This window comes from Ursus arctos, unplaced genomic scaffold, assembly GCF_023065955.2.
Source record: "Ursus arctos isolate Adak ecotype North America unplaced genomic scaffold, UrsArc2.0 scaffold_23, whole genome shotgun sequence".
Taxonomy (NCBI): domain Eukaryota; kingdom Metazoa; phylum Chordata; class Mammalia; order Carnivora; family Ursidae; genus Ursus; species Ursus arctos.
The window spans coordinates 19,435,528-19,457,774 of record NW_026622908.1 but is presented as its reverse complement, the minus strand read 5'-3'; the positions used below and the strand labels follow the sequence as shown (position 1 = coordinate 19,457,774).

The following is a 22,247-nucleotide window of genomic DNA, read 5'->3' as shown; positions in this document are numbered from 1 at the left end:
TTAGATAAGAAAGTGTAAGTCTTGCAGATTTAGGAGTAATTTTCAAAACGTGGCTGTTTATTAATCCCAGGTGCTACAAATATGTATTTAAAAATTATTTATGTCGACCATGTATGTATACATCTTCTGTGCTTCCACGGAGAACTTAGCTAAAACTTTAAATACACATTCACAATTAAACTAAGGCTGCCTGTGCTCTGCTTATTTACATCTTCTGTGCTTGGGAACAGCTTGTTTACTGTCGATTATTCTAAAACCTCTGGGTTTACCTCTGGAGAGTTTAAAAACAATATTACATACATGATTATAAAGGTTTTTTTGAAAAAAGACACTCAATACCTGGGGACTGGATCCATCAAATCCTTCCTCATATATGACGTTCTGGATAAACTGAAGCAGCTTTCTGTAGCCATGGGTCAAAGAACTGTTGGTAAGAAATGGTTCAAATACATAAATGGGCTTATTACACAGGAAATTCAAAATCTAACCTATAACATTAAGGAAATTCATGACATTACTTAAATATAATATAAAATGAACCAAAATAGTATAAATAATTTAAAAATATGTAGTCAATACACCCAGGGAATAAGTTACAATGCCTTATATTAACTAGCTCAGTGTTCTTGACATCATGGGAAGATAAAAATCTGTAGAGACTGAGATGGCTTAATTATGTCAAGCTTAGTTACCTCCAAGAAAATTAATGATTTAATGAAACAACCTAGAAGATGAAGCCACTATAGCTTTTCAGGGGTAATCATAGATAATTAACACATAGTTAATGAACTGCTATGCCAAGTACACCTGAATCAATGTCTCAATCACCTAAGCTCATCTTCCAGAAAAGTTTTAATTTTCCTAGAATAAACTAATAGTTAATAGTAATTAAAAAATGTGATCTTTTAAGGCCTATGAAGACAAGTGAGTATAATTTCCACTTTGTTTTTAAGATGAAAATAAAATAAATGTATGAATTCAAGAAGATGAATTACCTCTCACATGAATATTAGTATTAATGGCACTATTTTAAAATATTTCACAAAAATGGGGAGCCTGGCAGGCTCAGTTGGTACAGCATGAGACTTGTGATCTTGGGGTCGTGAGTTCAAGCCTCACGTTAGGTGGAGAGTTTACTTTTAAAATTTTTTTTACAAGTGTTATGAAACACCTAAAAAAAATTTAGTTACTGTGAAGAACATCTGGTTTAACACTGACTGAATTTAATATTCTCGATAAACACAACCTGGTGCTATGGCTGAACATTGTCATGATAATGAGGTTCTGGAGCATAGCTATTTCACAGACATTTAAGTGATGAATGCTGTGAAAGCTGTGGGTGTCCTTAAAAATACAAAAGTGTTTGCTTTACTCTGATCCTAAGTAAAGCAATCACATATGCAGAATCAGTGCCCTAAAGAAAAAATGAAATATAATTTGAAGCACACGTGCAATGTTAAAGAACCTAACAAGTTAGGAAAAGTAGCTGACTACTTAATGGCAAAATCAATGGGAGGTTGTTCAGCCTGCTGCACATCTCTGTAAATGTTTTACTGAACAGCCAGAGCTAGCCCCCAAAGTACCTAACAAAAACAAAAAAGAAAACCAAAAGAAAGGAATGCCGTTATGTGCAAAACAAATATGACTCCAAGTGAAGGCTTTGGCAGTATGGTTATTTCACATATAGTTATTTCTCCATTTTCAATGAGGGACTGGATTATAGGACACATTTTTCCAGTTTAATGAGTGAAGAAATGTGTCTATAAAAATGATATTCCATAATGGCACTGAAGTGACTCTTTCATAAATATATGAATATAGGAATGTATATAAATACATAAACATATATGAATAAATAAGTAACGTATGTGTCCCGGCTAGCTCAACTTTCAGAAGACAGTGCTGCTGTTTGAATGCAGCATGTTCAATTCCTATCTGGGTCAATTAGATTTGCACAGGGGGTAAATCTGCTCCAAGGTTCCAGATTATGAAATGAATTTCAGCCAACCATTTGATGAATGTCAGTATGGGTTAAAGGAGGGTGGATCAAGAATATATCCAGTTCATTCTAATTCACCAATAATGAATCTACTCAAGACATTATTTCATATATTACAGAAAGTTTCTTAAGCATTTTTCCTTCTGCCCCAAATTGTTCAATAATAAAATTTGCCTTCAGTGCTTGGTAGTAAATTTGCTATCTGAGGTACATTACTAGACAACATATACATAAATTATTTCTTCGTTTTTTGTTGCCACTACTCAACCAATACAATCGGTTATTTATTTTGTATTCTCCCAGTTTGTTAAGGTAGCTATCGTAGGGCTACGATTCTCTTCAAAGGTGGTGGAGAGGTTTGATATGAGAACAGAAATAAGACATAAAGCCAATACATCTTAATCTCTTTCCTTATTTAACACTGACATAAAATAATCCAGTCACCAGCAATGCTTAGAACTTTATAAGTAATAAACTTTCCCAAACCAATCTGATTTCTAGGACAGTAAACACTTTGATAAAAAAAATTAAATGGGAAAAATCAATATATTTAGGTATATAAATTGATACATGGGATTCATTTATGATACATGGGATTACAGCATTTAAAACTGAACTAGTTTATATGGTATTGATATTACACTACTACTAAGTATTGTTCATCTCCATGAGATACAGTTCCTACCAGCAATACTGATAAAAATATTTTTTACTGATAAAAATATCCTCTGTTGTCACCTAAATTTTTTAAAAAATTAAACCCCTTTAATTTTGAGGCTATCGTCTTTTTTTGTTGCTGTTTAGCAAGTATAGTAACTTATAAATCAGGAGTTGGCAGAAGAAAATCTAGTTACGAATATGACCCTGTCCTCCTCATTGTTTCCAAGCAATTAATTAACAAAGGTTAGGTCATCAAAGTATTTAAAACATGTCCCAAAGGCAGCACATTTCAAATCATGTATACTATTCTACCTTGATTTTTTAAATTTTAAACAACTTTTATAGTAAAATGATCTAACTTGAGATTCCACAATTTGTCTTTAAAACTATAACAGTACAAAGAATATAAAAACGATTATTAGGACTTTAATTTTTACCTTTAAAAATATCAAGTATTTAAAATATTTTTCAGTCAAAAAATTGTTCCATGTCTGCTTATATTACCATGTCTTCTGACAGTAATTGATTTCTTTATATTAATGTTAAACATGGGGAAAAGGGGTCCAATGACACAAAATGTATATTTATACATATATATATTTTTTAAGTAGGCTCCACACCCAACATGAAGCCCAGTGCAGGGCTTGGACTCACGACCCTGAGATCAAGACTTGAGCTGAGATCAAGAGTCAGAGGCTTAACTGACTGAACTACCCAGGCACCCCTAAATTTATATTTTGATGGCAAAGTTCAACATGTTTTAAAAACTGACAGAAAGAAATGAGACTTTTGTAGTTATCAGTATCTCCCACACACAATTTTCAGCAGGAGGTTTATTGGCATTTACATTAGAGAGCTTCAATTTCTATCCACAAATGGCATTGGTTTTTCTGTGAAAAGTAATTTTATCAGTCTCATTAAGAAAGATTAAAAAAAAAGGGGGCGCTTGGGTGGCTCAGCCCATTGAGCTTCGGACTCTTGATTTTAGCTCAGGTCATGATCTCAGGGTCATGGGATTGAGGCCCGCACTGGGCTCCACACTCAGCACAGTCTGCTTGTCCCTCTCCCTTTGTGTTCCCCACGCTAGTGCTCTCTCTCTCTCAAATAAATAAATAAATCTTAAAAAAAAATTATAAAAATCTGCTATAGCATATCTAGGTGTAGCTACAGACGCAGTATGTCTAGAAAAGAAATCAAGCAGATAATATATACCAGTTAATGACCTTGTAGTTTCTCAATGAACAAAGGAATACTTTTTAAAAAGTCTCAATGTGATCAAAGAATAAATGTAAATGTAACAACAACAAAAAAGCTTGGGTAACAAAGACGAGATTTTATTTGTGAAAATTTAATTATAAAAATAAAATTATATATATGAAATAACTATTTGATAAGTGAAACATTTACTCATAGATAATGAACTCTTGGGTATTTTTTGTAATAGAACTTGATTTTATCTACTGGTAAAGTGTCTGACATAGTAAATACTCAAAAACGTTTTGCATCTCTGTCACATTTGGTCATTACAACAGCCTTGTCAGGTAAATAGAGTCATTAGCTCCATTTTATGGTAGAGAAAATTAAGACCCTTTGGAGACTTAAGTGATTTGTTTAAAGCTGGACAACAATTAAGTGACACAAGAGGCACCTAAAACGTTTTCTAAAACTTTAACTTGTCTGCTTTTTCAGCTAAACTAAGATAAAGCCTCAGAGTGAGATCCAGATTCAATGAAAAGTCTGTGGGTTCAAATACACTAATGCGGCTGTGAGGAGGTTTGAACATGACTCCATTTAACACAAAGTATTCAGGTGTATAGTTTTAGGAAGATCTTTTTCTTATAGTCACACCTATGAGACCTTCACAAATAGGTCTCACTTGTATTAACTTGATACATGACATATAAAGACAATTCAAGACGGAAAAATGTAGATTTATAATATCTAAATGAGATACCAGTATAACACAGCGGATAGTATGCTCAAGATCTGGGTTCCTGGTCTACCTGTATCAGCAACTATAGCTAAATGTGTGATAATGAGGCAAAGTATCTAATTTTTCTGTTCTGGGGCTCAAAATTTTTTCATGTGATAGAGTTGCATTAATAATCTCTCTTGTCCTTTCTGACTTGAAATTACATGGCTCAAGAATGACTTTTTTCTTTTTAAGACTGATTTCTCTCATTAAAATGATTAATTGCTGGGTTTTTGAAAATAAGAACTTCTGGTGCATTTTAATATTGATTTAACTACTTGATAGAAATACTTAGGAAGAAAAACTGTTATCAATCCCAATTAGGATTAATTTAAAGTGAAGATGAAGCACTTTTGATATTATTATGCAAATCATTGAGAAAATATGATTTGTATAACCAAAATTCTATTTACACATATATTTCAAGTATTCATTTATGACAAATAGTGAGATATACTTATAGGGCAGTAGGCACAATATCAAATGTCTCAACTAATTGTGTAAAATGGTTTGCTGAGCTAAAGTTATATTAGCATATAATTTGCATGTGACTATAAAGACTGTGAAGTCTATTCACAAGTAATTTTCAAGTTAAAAATTCCATTACTATTATCCTGAAGGCTATCACAGATTTTTCTTTTCTGATGCTTTTCACCTAATAACACTGAGTTTGATTCTCTTCATCATGAATACTCTAAGAGTAGAACATACAGAGACTAGGAATGCAAGGAGAGCAGTGACCAGCACAGACCTCTGAGCCACAGTTGGGAAAATACTAAGAACATGAGGATACAAGAATTGCATCCAGTGTCTGACAGAGATATTATTGAAAGAGGTTACGGTCTTTCATGAAAAAGAATTCAGTTCAACATTACTCTGATTTCCTTTACTTACTGACGTAAACAAGTCATTAGATTACGTCTCCTATTACCCATCATTGTTGTCATTTAGCCAAACCTGGGTCATTAATTATCTTTCAAACATCCTGGACTTTCGGTTTCTTGACCACCTCTTCCCCAATGATCTTGTTTCCATCCTACCTATGGTGCTCACTCTTATGATCATACCTTAGACCTTGCCATTATCACTAATTGCTATCACTATGTAATCTCAATTCACGCTCTGTCCTTCCCACAACTGCCACTTCCTATCTTTCCACCTAGAGCCCATATGTAATCATTTGACCATACTGAGACCTCCATGCCATTGCCTATCACTTCTTCACTCATTCCTCTTGATATACCCTTTCAAATATTTAACCACCTTGATCCATGATCAATCCTTATGTCTACTTCCTTGCTCTTCTCTTGCTTTGTCTCACTTGCTCAGCAAAACTATTCTGGGTAAATTCAACTCTCTGCACACTCCCTATTTGCCTCAGTACAGTTTTAAAGTGGTGGGAGAATTGGCCCCATCCAAGTGGACTGGTCTCAGCGTAAAATTATGACCTCATACTTCAACAGGCCCTTAAAGACTGCCTGGCAATCCCACTATACACAGTCTCACCCTCCTCAGTGACTTTTTCATACTTTCTCTTTTTATATACAAATGTCTAATAATCCTTACCCATCTTTATTCTTAGCTTATAACATTTCACTGAGAAAACAGAACCAGCAGAGACATCTATCACTACATTTACCTACCCATCAGCATCTTTACCAACATAAATAATTTCTCTTCCTACATTACCATAGTTGAACTGCTTATGAAACTTCTTTTTTTTTTTAAGTAAGCTCTATGTCCAATGTGGGGCTTGATCTCACAACCCTGAGATCAAGAGTCACGTGCTCTACTGAGCCAGCCAGGCACCCCACAGGTGAATTATTTAAACACCAATACTAACCCAGTATCCCTACTTGCTCCTAGACCTTATTCCATAGGATGTCACTCTAGCAATTCTTCCACCTCTCTCATATCATTAACTTTCCCTTTCTACTGGATGTATTCTAAAATCTATAAACATACTCATATCTCTTCCTTTTAAGAAAATAAAAACATTTCCTGTCCCTCTTCCTCTGCCAGATACTACTCTAATTTTCTGCATCAGAACTCCTTGAGTTTTCTAACATTTGGTGTCTCCAATTCCTTCCCTTACATTTTCACTTAAAACCATTCCAATTAGGCTTATACCAACATCATTTCATTAAAACTGTTATTATGGTCACCAGTGACCTCCACTGGCTAAAATAAATGGATTCTTTAATTTTTATTAACAGAATTTGACACAGATATAATTCATATACCATTCAATTCACCCATTAAAAGTGTACAAATTATGGGCACCTGGGCGGCTGAGTTGGTTGGGCATCTGACTCTTGATTTCAGCTTAGGTCATGATCTCAGGGTTGTGCGATTGGGCCTGGTATCAGGCTCTGTACTCAGCAGGGAGTCTCCTTCTCTCACTTTCCCTCTGCCCCTCCCCCATCATGTGCACTGTAAAATATATGAACAAATTTTTTTTAAAAAAGTGTACAATTCAGTGGCTTTAGTATATTCAGAGAGTTAGGTTAACTATTACCAAAATCCATTTTAGAATATTTTCATCCCTTCAGAAAAGAGTGCTGCACTCGTTAGCATCACCCTCCTGAACTTCCCCATGCCCCCAACCCTAAAGAACTACTAATCTACTTTCTGTCTCTACATATTTCCTTATTATGGTCATTTCATGTAAGTGAAATCATATAATATGTTGTCTTTTGTTCTTGGTTTCTCTCACCATAATGCCTTAAGGGTTCATCCATGTTGTAGCAACGCATCAATATTTCACTCCTTTTTATGGCTGAATAATATTCCAGATATGGATACATCATACTTGTTTACCCATTCATCAGTTCATTAATATTTGGGTTGCTTCTACTTTTGGGCTATTATAAATAATGCTGCTATAAACAATTCATGTACAGGCTTTTGTATGGACATGTGCACACAACACTAAGAAATAAAAAAAATTTCTCTTGGCCATTTCCGCATATACCAAGGAGTGGAATTGCTGGATCAAATGATAATTCCATGATTAACCTTTTGAGGGAATGCCAGCCTGTCTTCCAAAGCAACATTCTTGCTGGCAGTATATGAATGCTCTGATTTCTCTACATCCTTGCTAGCACTTATTATTATCTGAATTTTTTATTCTAGCCATCATAGAGTGTGTGAAGTGCTATCTCATTGTGTTGCTGTTTTGTTTGTTTGTTTTGGTCTGGTATATTTTATTTGTCTTTTACTTTAAATATTTCCTTGTCCATATGTTTGGATTAGTAAATAGAACATAGCTAAATTTTTAACCCAATCTGTTCTTTTCTTTTTAATTGCAAAAATACATATAATGTATGGTTCAGTAGTGTTAAGTATATTTTCAGAACTTTTTATCTTGCAAAACTGAAACTGTACACCCATTAAAAACTCCTTGTCTTCTCCTCCCCTGGTCCCTGCTAATCACCATTCTACTTTGTTTCTATGAAGCTGACTACTTTGGATACCTCACATGAGTAGAATAATACAGTATTTGTCTTTTCGTGATGGGCTCATTTCACTTAGCATAATGTCAAGGTTTATCCGTGTTGTAGCATGTGTCAGGATTTCCTTCCTTTTTAACACTGAATAATATTTCATTGTACGGATATACCACAGTTTGTTTATCCATTCATTGACTGCTAGACGTTTGGATTGCTTCTACCTCTTGGCTATTGTGAATAATGCTGCGATGAACATGGGTATGCAAATATCTCTTTGAAACCCTGCTTTTACTACTTTTGGATATACACACAGAAGTGGGATTGCTCAATCATACAGTTCTATTTTCTAATTTTTTGAGAAATGCCATACAATTTTTTCAGAGCAGCTGCACCGTTTTGCAATCTTGCCAAGGCACAAGGGTTCTAATTTATCTACATCCTTGCCAACACTTTCTATTTCATATTTTTTTGAGAAGCTACCTTAGTGGGTGTGAGGTATTATCTCATTGTGGCTTTGACTTGCATTTCTCTAATGATTAGTGCTATTACTTTTTCATTTGCTTGTTAGCCATTTGTATATCATCTTTGGAGAAATGTCCATTCAAGTACTTGGCCCAGATTCTAATCAGGCTATTTGTTATTGTTGAACAGTAGTTCTTTATATATTTTGCATATTAATTCCTTATCAAATAAAAGATTTGTAACTGTTTTCTCCCTCTTCTTAGGTTGCCCTTTCACTTTGTTGATTGTGTCTTTTGATGCACAGAAGTGTTTAAGTTTGAAGTATTCCCATTTGTTTATTTTTGCTTTCTTTGCTTGTGCTTTTGGTATTACATCCAAGAAGTAATTGTCAAATCCAATATCATAAAGATTTTTCCTGTTCGTTTTAAAACTTTTATAGTTTCGGGTCTTATGGTTAGGTCTTTAATCCATTTTTAGTTAATTTTTGTATACGGTATAAGATAAGGGTTGCTTCATATGTGGATATCCAGTTTTCCCAGTACCATTTACTGAAGACTGCTCTTTCCCCTTGCATGGTCTTAGCATTCCTGTCAATGACTGTTTGACCATATATGCAAGGGTTTACTTCTGGGTTCTTTATTATCTTCTATTGGTCTAAATGTCTGCCTTTATGCCAAAACCATACTGCTTTGATTACTGTAGCTTTGTAAAATGTTTTGAGATCAGAAAGCATAAGACCTCCAACCTTGTTCTTTTGCAAGATTGTTCTGGCTGTTTGGAGTCCAAGATTGAGTCCCTGTACGCTTTAAATAAACTAATTAAACCTGTTGTGTTTCTTTCCTCAATTTCAAAATGAGGGTATTATAAACTTCATGAGATTTTTGTTAAGGATTAAATGAAATAACAAAAATAATATGTTAATAGGTGAGAGATAGTCAGTTCTCAGTAATTATTAACAGCTATAACACGCTGTCAATATAATATAGTAATGCTCCAGTGGCAGGATGAATGAAAGTCAGGTGGAATAACAAGATGGAGCAAGGTATTCACTTAAGGAGGTAAGAAAGAATGGGATTAGTACAACAGCACCACCTAGAACTGCCAAGTGATTACCAAGAAGCATTCTGTTATCAAGTCTTTTAATAAGCTTTCAGGAGTGAGCTAAGTAGTGTGGGGGCACAGGAAATATGGCTACTGTTCATTTGCAGACATACCTAAGGAGGAATTGATTTCCAAATGTGTTTTTCTCAAAAGAAAGAATAAGATAGGGAAAAGAAAGCTGGTTGTCCAGACTCAAAATATTTGCTTATGTAGTTATATTCCCAAGGGAGAAATAGCTTTATTGATTTACCTATTAATAAAAATGTTTATAAGAATAAATTTCAAACATATAAGCAGAAATCATAATAATGATGGAAGCCAAAATTCATTAAACCCTTACTATATTAGGCAGTGTTTGCTAAGTGATAAATTTTTATTATCTCACTTAATAATCTTAAGAAGTAGTTTCTATTATTATTACTCCTATTGAAGCCTCAGTAATGGGGGCCCTGAGAAGTAACTTGTACAATGTCATACTGCCAGTAAATGGAAGAGTCAGTATTCAAACCTAGATTATCTAACCAAAGGGCTCCTATCTAAACTATGCTGTCTCACAAGAAGGTGTATAAAAAGAAAAAAAAAAAAAAGCCAAATCATCCACAATTCAAATACACCGAGACAATTACTGTTAGGCTATTGATGTATACCTTTACAGACCACTTTCTACATATATACATTATATATTACATATATTATATTGTTTTGTAATCTGTTTTGTTTCTATCTCCTCCCTTTGCAAGCAAGGTAGTCCTCTATGTAGCTGTAACATAATTTAATCAACCAATCTACATTAATAATTCTTAGGTTATCTCCAGATTTGCAGTAATGCACACAGATTATGATAATCATTCCTGTACACACACCTTTGTCAACGTGTATCATTATTTCTTTATGACCAATTCCTAGAAATGGGACAATGGTAACAATGATAATGTACACTCCAACTTTTGATAGCCTTTACTAGAATTAACAATGTACACTCCTACGGTTAACATGAGTGACATTCACACCATCTTTAACACAAGGTATTATCATTTTAAATACCTGATAAGTTGAAAAATGGTATCTCTTTGGTTTTTGTTTGCATTTCTTTGATCACTAGTGAGGCTTACTAGCTATTTTTGTTTCTTCTTTTGAGAACATCCCATTGTTATCTTTGTCCATTTCGTATCAGGATACCCAACTTGTTACTAGTTTTAAAATGCTCTTGGGGCACCTGGGTGGCTCAGCTGGTTAATCTCTTTTTTTTTTTTTTTAAGATTTTTATTTATTTATTTGACATAGAGACAGCCAGAGAGAGAGGGAACACAAGCAGGGGGAGTGGGAGAGGAAGAAGCAGGCTCATAGCGGAAGAGCCTGATGCGGGGCTCGATCCCATAACGCTAGGATCACGCCCTGAGCCGAAGGCAGACGCTTAACCACTGTGCCACCCAGGCGCCCCAAGCATCTGACTCTTGATCTCAGCTCAGGTCTTGATCTCACAGCTGTGAGTTCAAGCCCCGTGCTGGGTTCTGGGCTGGGCGTGGAGCCTACTTAAAAATAAAATAAAATAAAAAAACTCTCTATTTACTAAAGATATTAACATATATATACATGTATGTGTTTATTTTTTAAATTTTGAAACAATTTCAAACTTAAGGAAAAGTTGCTAACATAGAATTTTTTTTTTCCTGTTCCACTAGAGGATAAGTTGCTGACATGATGACCTATCACTTCTTAATAATTTAGGCTATGATTCCTACAAACATTCTCCTACATAACAATCATATAACCACATGACTTGGAATATTGATATAATTTGGAAATTGATACTAGCATCTGATCCTCAGACCCCATTCAAATTTTGCCACTTGTCCCAATATTATTCTTTAGAGCAAAGCACTCAGTTCAGAATCACATGTTGCATTCAGTTTTCATGTCTCTCTTCAGTCTTATTAAGCCTAGAAGTTTCTTAGACTTTCTTGACTTTTATGGTCTTGACACTTTTGAGGATTACAGGCCATTTATTTGGTAGAATGTTCCCAATTTGGGTTTGTCTATTGTTTTTTTATGATTAGATTTAAATTATGTATATTTGGTAGAAATACCACAGAAGCATTGCTGAATTCTCATTGCATATTATCAGATGATACATGATTTCAATTTGCCCATTACTGTTGACATTAACTTGATTAAAGTTATGTCTGACAGCCTTCTGCACCATAAAATTATTCTTTCCCCCAGTAGTCAATAAATATTTTGTGGGAAGGTACTCTGTGGTTAATATCTTGTTCCTTGATAACTTATTTATTCATTCATTCATTCATTTATTTATATCAATGTATACTCATGCCTTTCTGCTTTATTAAATGGGTTACAATCCATTTACCATTATTATTTATTCTGATGCTCAAATTTTCTATTTGGCCAGTGGGAACTCCTTTGAGCTGGCTTCTGCATCCTTCTGACATGCTCCACCCTCATCATTCTTTAAGCACTTCTAAACATAAAAAGACAGTACAGGTGTATCTTTTTCTTTCCTGTGAATCAAACATTTCTCCAAACAGTTCTGGTTCCTTCAAATGGAGAATGGTGTTTAGATCTGCTCACTGGATATACTGATTGCTATTTTCCCATTCCAAGAGTTTAAGGCATTTTCTTTTATTTTCTTCCTATACTTTTATAATTTCATTTATTATATTTAATCTTTAAATATAGTTTGATATGAGATATGAGGTAAGGATTTCATTATATTATTCCCAAGTGATTAAGTGAGTAAGCTTTCCCCACCTCCCCATTATAAAAATGATGTTTGGAGTGCCTGGGTAGCACAGTCGGTTAAGTTGCCAATTCTTTATTTTGGCTCAGGTCATGATCTCATGTTCCTGACATCCAGCCCTGTGTTGGGTTTGTGCTCAGTGCGGAGTCTGCTTGTCTCTCTCCCTCCCTTCTTCCCTCCACCCGCTTGTGCATGCATGCATGCTCTCTCTCTCTCAAATAAATATTTTTTAAAAATTAAAAAAATGATGTCTGTTCATCATAAAAATTCAAATACATAAAACATACAGAGAATAGAAAAAACCCAAAATCTTCTACCCAGAGGTGAACACTGTCAACAGTATGATGAACGTGCTCTCGTACATTTCTCTGTACCGGCCCTTCCTTCTCTTATGGAGAGAAGCTAATGGGGGATATTAAGAAGCATGTTGTTAAAATGGTTTTCATTCTAAAGAGTATTACAAGAACTATACATATATTTGTTTAATTTTGGCATTTCTTTCACATCTTTTAAATACTACAAATACTATGAGTCTCTTAAATGGTCTAAGAAGGAAATTTGGCTTGAGTCTTGTGAACTTCCTTGACCACATATCATTAAGGTTTTGGAACCTAAATTAATATCTCCTGAATTAGTATTAGAAAAGAATTTAGAATCAGTTATACAAAATTTTATGTAAACAGGATTGTACTATGTATCCCATTACTACAATCTGCTTTTTCACTTCCTTACGTCTTGGATGCTAAGTCCAGTATCCATCTCAAGTCTCTCATGCAGAAAAAAACTGCTGCAGAGCCTCCTGCTACAACCAATGCTGCAGTCTTTGCAACGAGCATCAGCCACAGACCTTAATAAAAGACACCGTGTCCACCACCCTCCAAAGGATATTTCCCTTGGAAGGTAATGGGCATTCGAGCCTTAATAGATGAAGCTGCAGCTTAGACACCTTTCCTCAGTATTTGAAAGAAGTGATTGGCATCTTTTGTTTTCCAATGTTACTTTCAAACCACTCTTCCTCCTCCATTTTGTGGCAAAACAAAACAAACAAACAAAATTCATGTTTTCTTACATCTAACCAATCCCAATCATTCCCCTTTTAAGTTGCTGTCTTTATCAAGCTCCTGGACAATTTCTTCTATCAGCTGAGGACACTGTACCTGGTCTACAGTCCTAATTCAAACATCTTATTCTCATCCAACACTTCTGATCTTGGTAATTGCTTTTCTGTTTACCCCCACTATTAAGACTAGTAAGTCCACCACCAGTCCACTATCCCTTCTCTCTCTCTCCTCATATATCAACAGCACTTGTCTTCAATTCCTTTTCTTAGCCCTAGTTTGTGATCCATCATTTGTTTACTATGTTGAATACCTTAATCTCCTTCTGTTGCCTGAACCTCTCAAAACTTGAATCCTGCCTGCACCAGGAATCTTAGCAGAGATGCAAGAAAGTAACACAACCTAAAGACTGTACCACCATAAATATTTGATATTTCCCTAATAGGTATATTCTTCTAGCCCATGAAACAACCATTTCAAACCTTTCACTTTTAACCCAGACTCCTATGAGGTAAGTAACTGTTCCTCAGCAGATGACCCTGCCTTTTAGTCACTGAGTAAAGAGAAGATCTCAGTTCGTATCTTCAACACTACTCAAAACCCTGCCTCCAACCTTACAAACCTATTTGTTTGCATTTACACTGTTGTCTTCTACTCTCCCTCCTTCCCTCCAGTGGAAGAAATGTTATTACATCTTTTTTTTTTTTTAAAGATTCTATTTATTTATTCAACAGAGACAGCCAGCGAGAGAGGGAACACAAGCAGGGGGAGTGGGATAGGAAGAAGCAGGCTCCTAGCAGAGAAGCCTGATGTGGGGCTCGATCCCAGAACGCTGGGATCGTGCCCTGAGCCGAAGGCAGACGCTTAACGACTGCGCCACCCAGGCGCCCCGGAAATGTTGTTACATCTTAATGGCAATCCTTGACCTTGAGTGGCTTAGTAATTCTGCCAAATTATTTAGTAATTTGCCTAATGTCATACAGCTAGAAACCACTATTTCCTCTTCCAATCTCCATCCATTCCCTCTCTATTGAATTTTTCTTATTCACGTTAAAACAGAACAAAATAGCAAAAACTTCTTGCTTCCCAAACCTCTTCCACTTATTGCTTTTCCTCTGCCTCCTCATGAACAAATTTCTTAAAAGAATGATATGATCTCTGCCTATCTCTCTGAACTTGTCGTTCTCATAGCTCTTTCTATTATTCTGTTTCACCAACATGGCCTTTCAGATCCTTGAACACACTAAGTCTTTCCTTTCTTAGCACACTGGCTGCTCCCTACAGAATATTTCTTGGCTACTGCCCTGTGTAGAATGATCTTCTTATCTCCAGGTCTCAGCTCAAACGCTTCCTCTTCAGACAAGCCAATCCTAAGCAACTCAGAGCATATCTCCCTAGCCCAATATAACTTGTGGAAATGTTCTTTTTCTTTGTATTACTTACGACAACTCTTAATGACATTTATTTGGCTTTAAAAAATTGTGTGCTTTCTCACTAGACTAAAAACACTACACATGGTCAAGGATAACAGCTGCTTTGTTTACTACAATAAACCTGGAGTTTAGCATTACACAAGGCTCATAAAAGGTGCTCAGGTTCATAGAAGGCGTTCATGTCAGATAACGTGTTCCAATAAATACTGCAGGATATTTTTTTAATATCAGTAAATGACACCATCCTAATTCTACTGTCTGAAATCTGGAAAGCACTCTTGATATTCCCTTTACTCTTTCCCCAACTTCAATGAGATCAAAGAGATCAGGGCAGTAGCTAGCAATCAGATTAGGCAAGGGTCCTGGGCCTTACAGGATCTCTGTTAGAATGTGGGTTTATTATTCTGGATGTTGCTATAGAAGTTATTTTTCTTAAAGATTTTTATTTTTAAGTAATTTCTGCACCCAACATGGGGCCCAAACCCACAATCCCAAGATCAAGAGTCATGTGTTTTACTGACTGAGGGAGCCAGGTGTCCCTAGAAGGTGGGTTTATTTTTCTGAATGAGATTGGAAGTAACTGGGTTTGAGCCAGAATAATGATAAGTAATCTGGGTTTGAGCCAGAGTAGTGATAAGAGCTGACTTTTGCTGTAAAACTGTACTAACACGATAAGCCAAGTCACATATAGCTACTTACATTTAAGTTAATTAAATTAAAATAAAATAACTCTTCTTTAAATGTTTGATAGAATTCACCTGTGAAGCCACCTGGTCCTGGACTTTTGTTTGTTGGGACTTGTTTGATTTCTGATTTAATTTCTTTGCTGGTTATGGGTCTGTTCAAGTTTTCAATTTCTTCCTGTTTCAGTTTTGGTAGTTTATATGTGTCTAGAAATTCATCCATTTCTTCCAGTTTGTCCGATTTGTTGGCATATACTTTTTCATAATATTCTCTTATAATTGTTTGTGTTTATGTGGTGCTGGTTGTTATTTCTCCTCTCATTTGTGATTTTATTTATTTGGGTCCCTTCTCTTTTCTTTTTGATAAGTCTGGCTAGGGGTTTATCAATTTTATTAATTTTTTCAAATAACCAACTCTTGGTTTCATGAGTCTGTTTTCTTTCTTTCTGTATCATTTATTTCTGCTCTCTTTAAAAAAATATTTTAGGGGTGCCTGGGTGGCGCAGTCGTTAAGCGTCTGCCTTTGGCTCAGGGCGTGATCCCAGCGTTCTGGGATCGAGCCTCACGTCAGGCTCCTCTGCTGGGAGCCTGCTTCTTCCTGTCCCACTCCTCCCTGCTGTGTTCCCTCTCTCGCTGGCTGTCTCTCTCTGTCAAATACATAAATAAAATCTTTAAAAAAATATTTTATTTATGTATTTGACAGAGGGAGAGAGAACAAGCACAAACAGGGGGAGTGGCAGGCAGAGGGAGAGGGAGAAGCAGGCTCCCCACTGAGCAGAAAGCCTGATGGGCTCAATCCCAGGACTCCTGAGATCATGATCTGAGCCAAAGGCCAACGCTTAAATGACTGAGCCACCCAGGCACCTCTATTTCTGCTCTGATGTTTATTATTTCCTTCCTTCTGCTGGTGTTAGGGTTCATTTGTTGTTGTTGTTGTTTTTCTAGCTCCTTTACGTGTAAGATTAGGTTGTTTATTTGACATTTTTCTTGCTTCTTGCGGTAGGCCTGTTGCTATATACTTCCCTCTTAGGACTGCTTTTGCAGCATCCCAAAGGTTTTAGACTGTTGTGTTCTCATTTTCATTTGTTTCCATGTATTTTTTAATTTCTTCTTTGATTTCTTGGTTGACTCATTCATTGTTTAGTAGCATATTGTTTAACCTCCATGTATTTGTGGTCTTTCCGATCTTTTTCTCGTGGTTGACTTCTAATTTTATAGCATTGTGGTCAGAAAAGATGCACTTCAGGCTTTTTCGTATTTGTTGAGGCCTGATTTGTGACTGAATATGTGATCTATTCTGGAGAATGTCCCATGTACACTTGAAAAGAATGTGTATTCTGCTACTGTACGATGGAATGTTCTGGCTATATCTGTTATGTCCATCTGGTCCAGTGTATCATTCAAAGCCATTGTTTCCTTGTTTGTTCTCTGTTTAGACGATGTGTCCATTGATGTAAGTGGGTGTTAAAGTCCCCTACTATTACTGTATTACTATCAATTAGTTCCTTTATGTTTGTTATTAATTGTTTTATATATTTGGGTGCTCCCATGTTGGGCACACATATACTCACAATTGTTATATCTTCTTGTTGAATTGTCCCCTTTATGATTATATAACACCCTTCTTTGTCTCTTTTTACAGTCTTTGTTTAAAACTCTAGTTAGTCTGATGTAAGTATTACTACTATGGCTTTCTTTTGACATCTATCTGCATGATAAATGTTTCTTCACCCCTTCACTTTCAATCTGCAGGTATAGGCAGCATATAGATGGGTCTTGTTTTTTCATCCATCATGACACCCAATATCTTTTGATTGGAGTCATTAGTCCATTTATATTCAAAGTATTATTGATATGTATTTTTTTACCATTTTATTTCTTGTTTTGTCATTGTTTCTGAAGATTTTCTCTGATACCTATTTTTCTCAAACTATTACAAAAAAAAGAAAAGGGAGGAAAACTTATAAATTCATCCCATGAGGCCAGCATTATTCTGATACCAAAACCAGATAAAGATTCCACTAAAAAAGAGAGCTACAGGTCAATATCCCTGATGAACATGGATACAAAAATTATCAATAAAATACTAGCAAACAGAATTCAACAATATATTTAAAAAATCATTCACCATGATCAAGTGGGATTAATTCCTGGATTGCAAGGGTGGTTCAATATTCACAAATCAATCAAAGTGATATACAACGTTAATAAAAGAAAAGAACCATATAATTATTTCAATAGATCCAGATAAAGCATTTGACAAAGTATAGCATCCATCCATGATTAAAAACCCTCAGCAAAGTAGGTTTAAAGGGAGCACACCTCAACATAATAAAGGCCATGTATGAAAAACCCACAGCTACTGTCATCCTCAATGGGGAAAAAACTCTACAATTAGGAACAAGACAGGGACGTCCACTCTCATCATTGTTATTTAATATGGTACTGGAAGTCCTAGCCACAGTAATCAGAACACACACAAAAAAATAAAAGGCATCTAAGTCGGCAAGAAAGAAGTCAAACTGTCACTATTTGCAGAATGTGATACTCTATGCACAAAAAACCCAAAATACTCCACTAAAAAATTGCTAGAACTGATACACGAATTCAGTAAAGTCACAGGATACAAAATCAATATACAGAAATCTGTTGCATTTTTTTTTTTAAAGATTTTATTTATTTATGTGACAGAGAGACAGCCAGCGAGAGAGGGAACACAGCAGGAGAGTGAGAGAGGAAGAAGCAGGCTCCCAGCGGAGGAGCCCGATGTGGGACTCGATTCCGGAACGCCGGGATCACGCCCTGAGCCGAAGGCAGACGCTTTAACGACTGCGCTACCCAGGCGCCCCTGTGGCATTTCTATACACAAATAATGAAGCAGCAGAAAGAGAATTTAAGGAATCAACCCCATTTACAACTGCCACCAAAAACAATAAGATACCTAGGAATAAACCTAACCAAAGACATGAAAGACCTGTACTCTGAAAACTATAAAACACTAATGAAAGAAATTGAAGATGACACAAAGAAATGGAAAGACATTCCATTCTCATGTACTGGAAGAACAAATACCGCCCAAAGCAATCTATACATTTAACGCACTCCCTATCAAAATACCAACAGCATTTTTCACAGAGCTAGAATAAATAATCCTAAAATTTGTATGGAACCACGAAAGACCCAGAAGCGCCAAATAGACTTGAAAAAGCAAAAAGCAAAGCTGGAGGTGTCACAATTCCAGACTCAAGTTATATTACAAAGCTGTAGTGATCAAAACAGTAGAGTACTGGCACAAAAAGAGACACACAGGTCAATGGAAAAGAATAGAAAACCCAGAAATAAACCCACAATTACATGGTTAATTAATCTTTGACAAAACAGGAAAGAATAAGCAATGGGAAAAAGACCATCTCTTCAACAAATGATGTTGGGAAAATTAGACAGCAACATATGCAAAACAATGAACTGGGCCACTTTCTTACACAAACACAAAAAAATTCAAAATAGATGAAAGACCTAACTGTGAGACCTGAAACCATACATGCTTACACAGGCAGTAACTTCTTTGACGCTGGCCATAGCAACTTCTCACTAGATATGTCTCCTGAGGTAAGGGAATCAAAAGCAAAAAAAACTATTGGGACTTCATCAAAATAAAAAGCTTCTGCACAGTGAAGGAAACAATCAAGAAAACTAAAAGCCAACCTACGGAATGGGAGAAGATATTTGCAAATGACATATCTGATAAAGGGTTAGTATTCAAAATCTATAAAGAACTTCTAAAACTCAACAGTCCAAACCCAAATAATCTAATTAAGAAATGGGCAGAGGACATGAACACACACCTCTAAAGAAGACATCCAGACGGCCAACAGACACATGAAAAGATGCTCAACATAACTAATCATCAGAGAAATACAAATCAAAACTACAATGAGAGATTACCTTACATCTGTCAGAATGGCTAAAATCAACAACACAAGAAACAACAGGTGTTGGCAAGGATGGGGAGAAAGGGGAACCCTCTTACACTGTTGGTGGGAATGCAAACTGGTACTGCCACTCTAGAACACAGTACGGAGGTTCCTCAAAAAGTTAAAAATAGAACTACCCTATGATCCAGCAGTTGCACTAATAGGTATTTACCCCCCAAATATAAAAATATTAATCAAAGGGATACATGCATACTGATGTTTATAACAGCATTATCTACAATAGCCAAATTATGGAAACAGCCCAAATATCCATCAACTGATGAATGGATAAAGAAGATATGGTATATACATATATATTCATCGAATAAATTAATGGAATACACACACACATACAACACACGATGGAACAGTATTCAGAAACAAAAAGGAATAAAATCTTGCCATTTGTACCAACATGGATGGAGCTAGAGAATATTATTCTAAGCAAAATAAGTCAGAGAAAGATAAATACCATGATTCACACATATGTGCAATTTAATAAACAAAACAAATGACCAAAGGGAGCAAAAGAGAGAGAGCGGCAAACCAAGAAACAGACTTTTAATTACCAGAGGGGAGGTGGGTGGGGGGATATGTCATAGGGATGAAGGAGTGTAATTGCTGTGATGAGCACTGGGTATTATATGGTCATGTTCAATCACCATATTATATGCCTGAAACTGATATTACACTGTATGTTAACTAACTGAAATTTAAATAAAAACTTAAAAAAATAAAAATTTTAGGAGTCGTTGATAGGCTGGATGTAGGGAGTGAGAGAGAGGAGTCAAAGGTCTAAGATGACTTTATTGAAGGAAGAATAAAATTTGGAATGATTAATTACAGTGTTGCATTAATAAGAGAGAGTATGCCGAGGGGACAATGACTGGGCTAGGAATGTAGGAATTAGGCAGGAAATAATAAAACAAATGTATACCAATGAAGATAGCTTGCCAGGGTGAGCAACTAATTTCTGCATACCCAAAGGCCCCCTTGGAGGACAGAAAAAGAAGAAAGGCAAACACGCAAGCAAGTAATTTCATTGGTTAAAATGAGGTTTAGGATTAATAGTTCTCTCTCAAGATTTTTAGATATTTTCTTTTTACTTTAATCATATCACTAGCAGATAGGCCAATGGGTAAAATCCCTCCTCACATTCCCATCTTGCCTTGGACTCCGCTCCAAGATTTGTATTAATATATCATTCACTTTTAATCCTCTTAATAAAGTAGTTTAGCATACTCCTGTTCTGAACCTGTAGTCTTATCTAGAAGTTCTCTTGCAAAATTCCTTTCTCATGAGTTTCTACTTGTAACTTCTAAATACACTATGGCTCTCTGCTTCTCAATGTAAGACATCTATATTTTTGAAATAAAATTTACTCTTACATGGCTATGTTTCAGTTATTAGTTTTATTCCACTAAATCTTTGAACTACAAACAAGACTACAGTTGATCTGAGTTATCACCACACTTTGTGCATTGATTCATTAGTTCATCAACTGTCAACTCAACACCTGTGTCCTAGATTCACGAATAAAGAGATAAAGATAGCATAAACCCCTTTCCTCAAGGATTTCCACTGCTTGAGAGGGAAGATAAAAATGTAGACAAGACAAATAATTATAGTGTAATGTGCTAAATGTTCTGACAGAGTATGAACAAAGTAAGTAGGAATGTATGGAGGGTCATAACTATAATTTGTCTAGGAAAATATTACAGAAGGCTTATACAGATGTTCCATTTAAGTGGTAAACAGACTTGGCAAAATAAGAAAAAGGAATGACTTCTAAAATCTTAAGTAAAATCCTTATCCTTTTTCTGTTGATTTTCTCCTAGAAATTCTCCTAAAAAGATAACTGATTCTTCCAGAATTCAGTTAATTCAATGTAATTAATACAAAACTTTTAGTTACTATAAGAAACTACTAACCATTTTTAGGATATTCATGTAAAAATAAAATCTTGAATTTCAAAGAAACATATCAAAACAAATTCATTCTATTTACTACCAACTGTATGTAAACTCAATATTCAAGATCTGTTCTATTAAAAAAAAAGTAACATTTTATAATATAGTGGGTATATCAGTTGGCTTGGGCTCCTATAACAAAACACCACAGACTGGCTAAAACAACAGGAATTAATTTTGTTGACGTTCAGGGGACTAGATGTCTAAGAGAAAGGTGCTAGCAGGTTTGGTATCTGGTGAGAACTCTCCTGTTGGGTTACAGATGGCCACTTTGTTGCTGGGTGGCTCACATAGCCTTTCATGTATAGGTGTTCAAGGAAAGAAAAGGAGCTAGATATCTTTCCCTCTTTTTAAGAACATCAATCCTATCAAACCAAGGTCCCACCCTCATGACCTCATCCAACTCTAATTACCTCCCAAAGGCCTCATTTCCAAATATCATCACACTGGGCTTCAACATATAAATCTGGGGCAGGGGGAAGCGGCAGGCAGAACCATAAACATTCAGTTTGTAACAGTAGGTTAAACAGTATGTTAGTAGATTTGTTAATAAATAAAAAAGCTTAAGATACTATCCCTACCCTGAAGATCGGCATTGTCTTCCTAAGGAAAACAGAACTGTCCTTGCATACCTGTTAGCAAAGCTTAATTCAAAATAATACCAAACAAAAAAAGTCTTGGATTCAGAATTATTCTCAAAATCATTTTTCCTATCACTGTTCTGT

The 22,247-nt window shown here is 35.5% G+C and overlaps 1 protein-coding gene across 4 annotated transcripts in view; it reads right to left on the bottom strand.

Moving 5' to 3' along the window:
• ELP4 (elongator acetyltransferase complex subunit 4) overlaps positions 1-22,247 on the bottom strand; it is a 241,613-nt gene that overhangs the window by 151,673 nt on the left and 67,693 nt on the right. For all 4 annotated transcript variants that reach the window (XM_057317073.1, XM_026512178.4, XM_057317074.1 and 1 more), the window contains one exon: positions 340-424. In XM_057317073.1, coding sequence (XP_057173056.1) covers positions 340-424 — 85 coding nt within the window. The remainder of the gene's footprint in view (positions 1-339; positions 425-22,247) is intronic.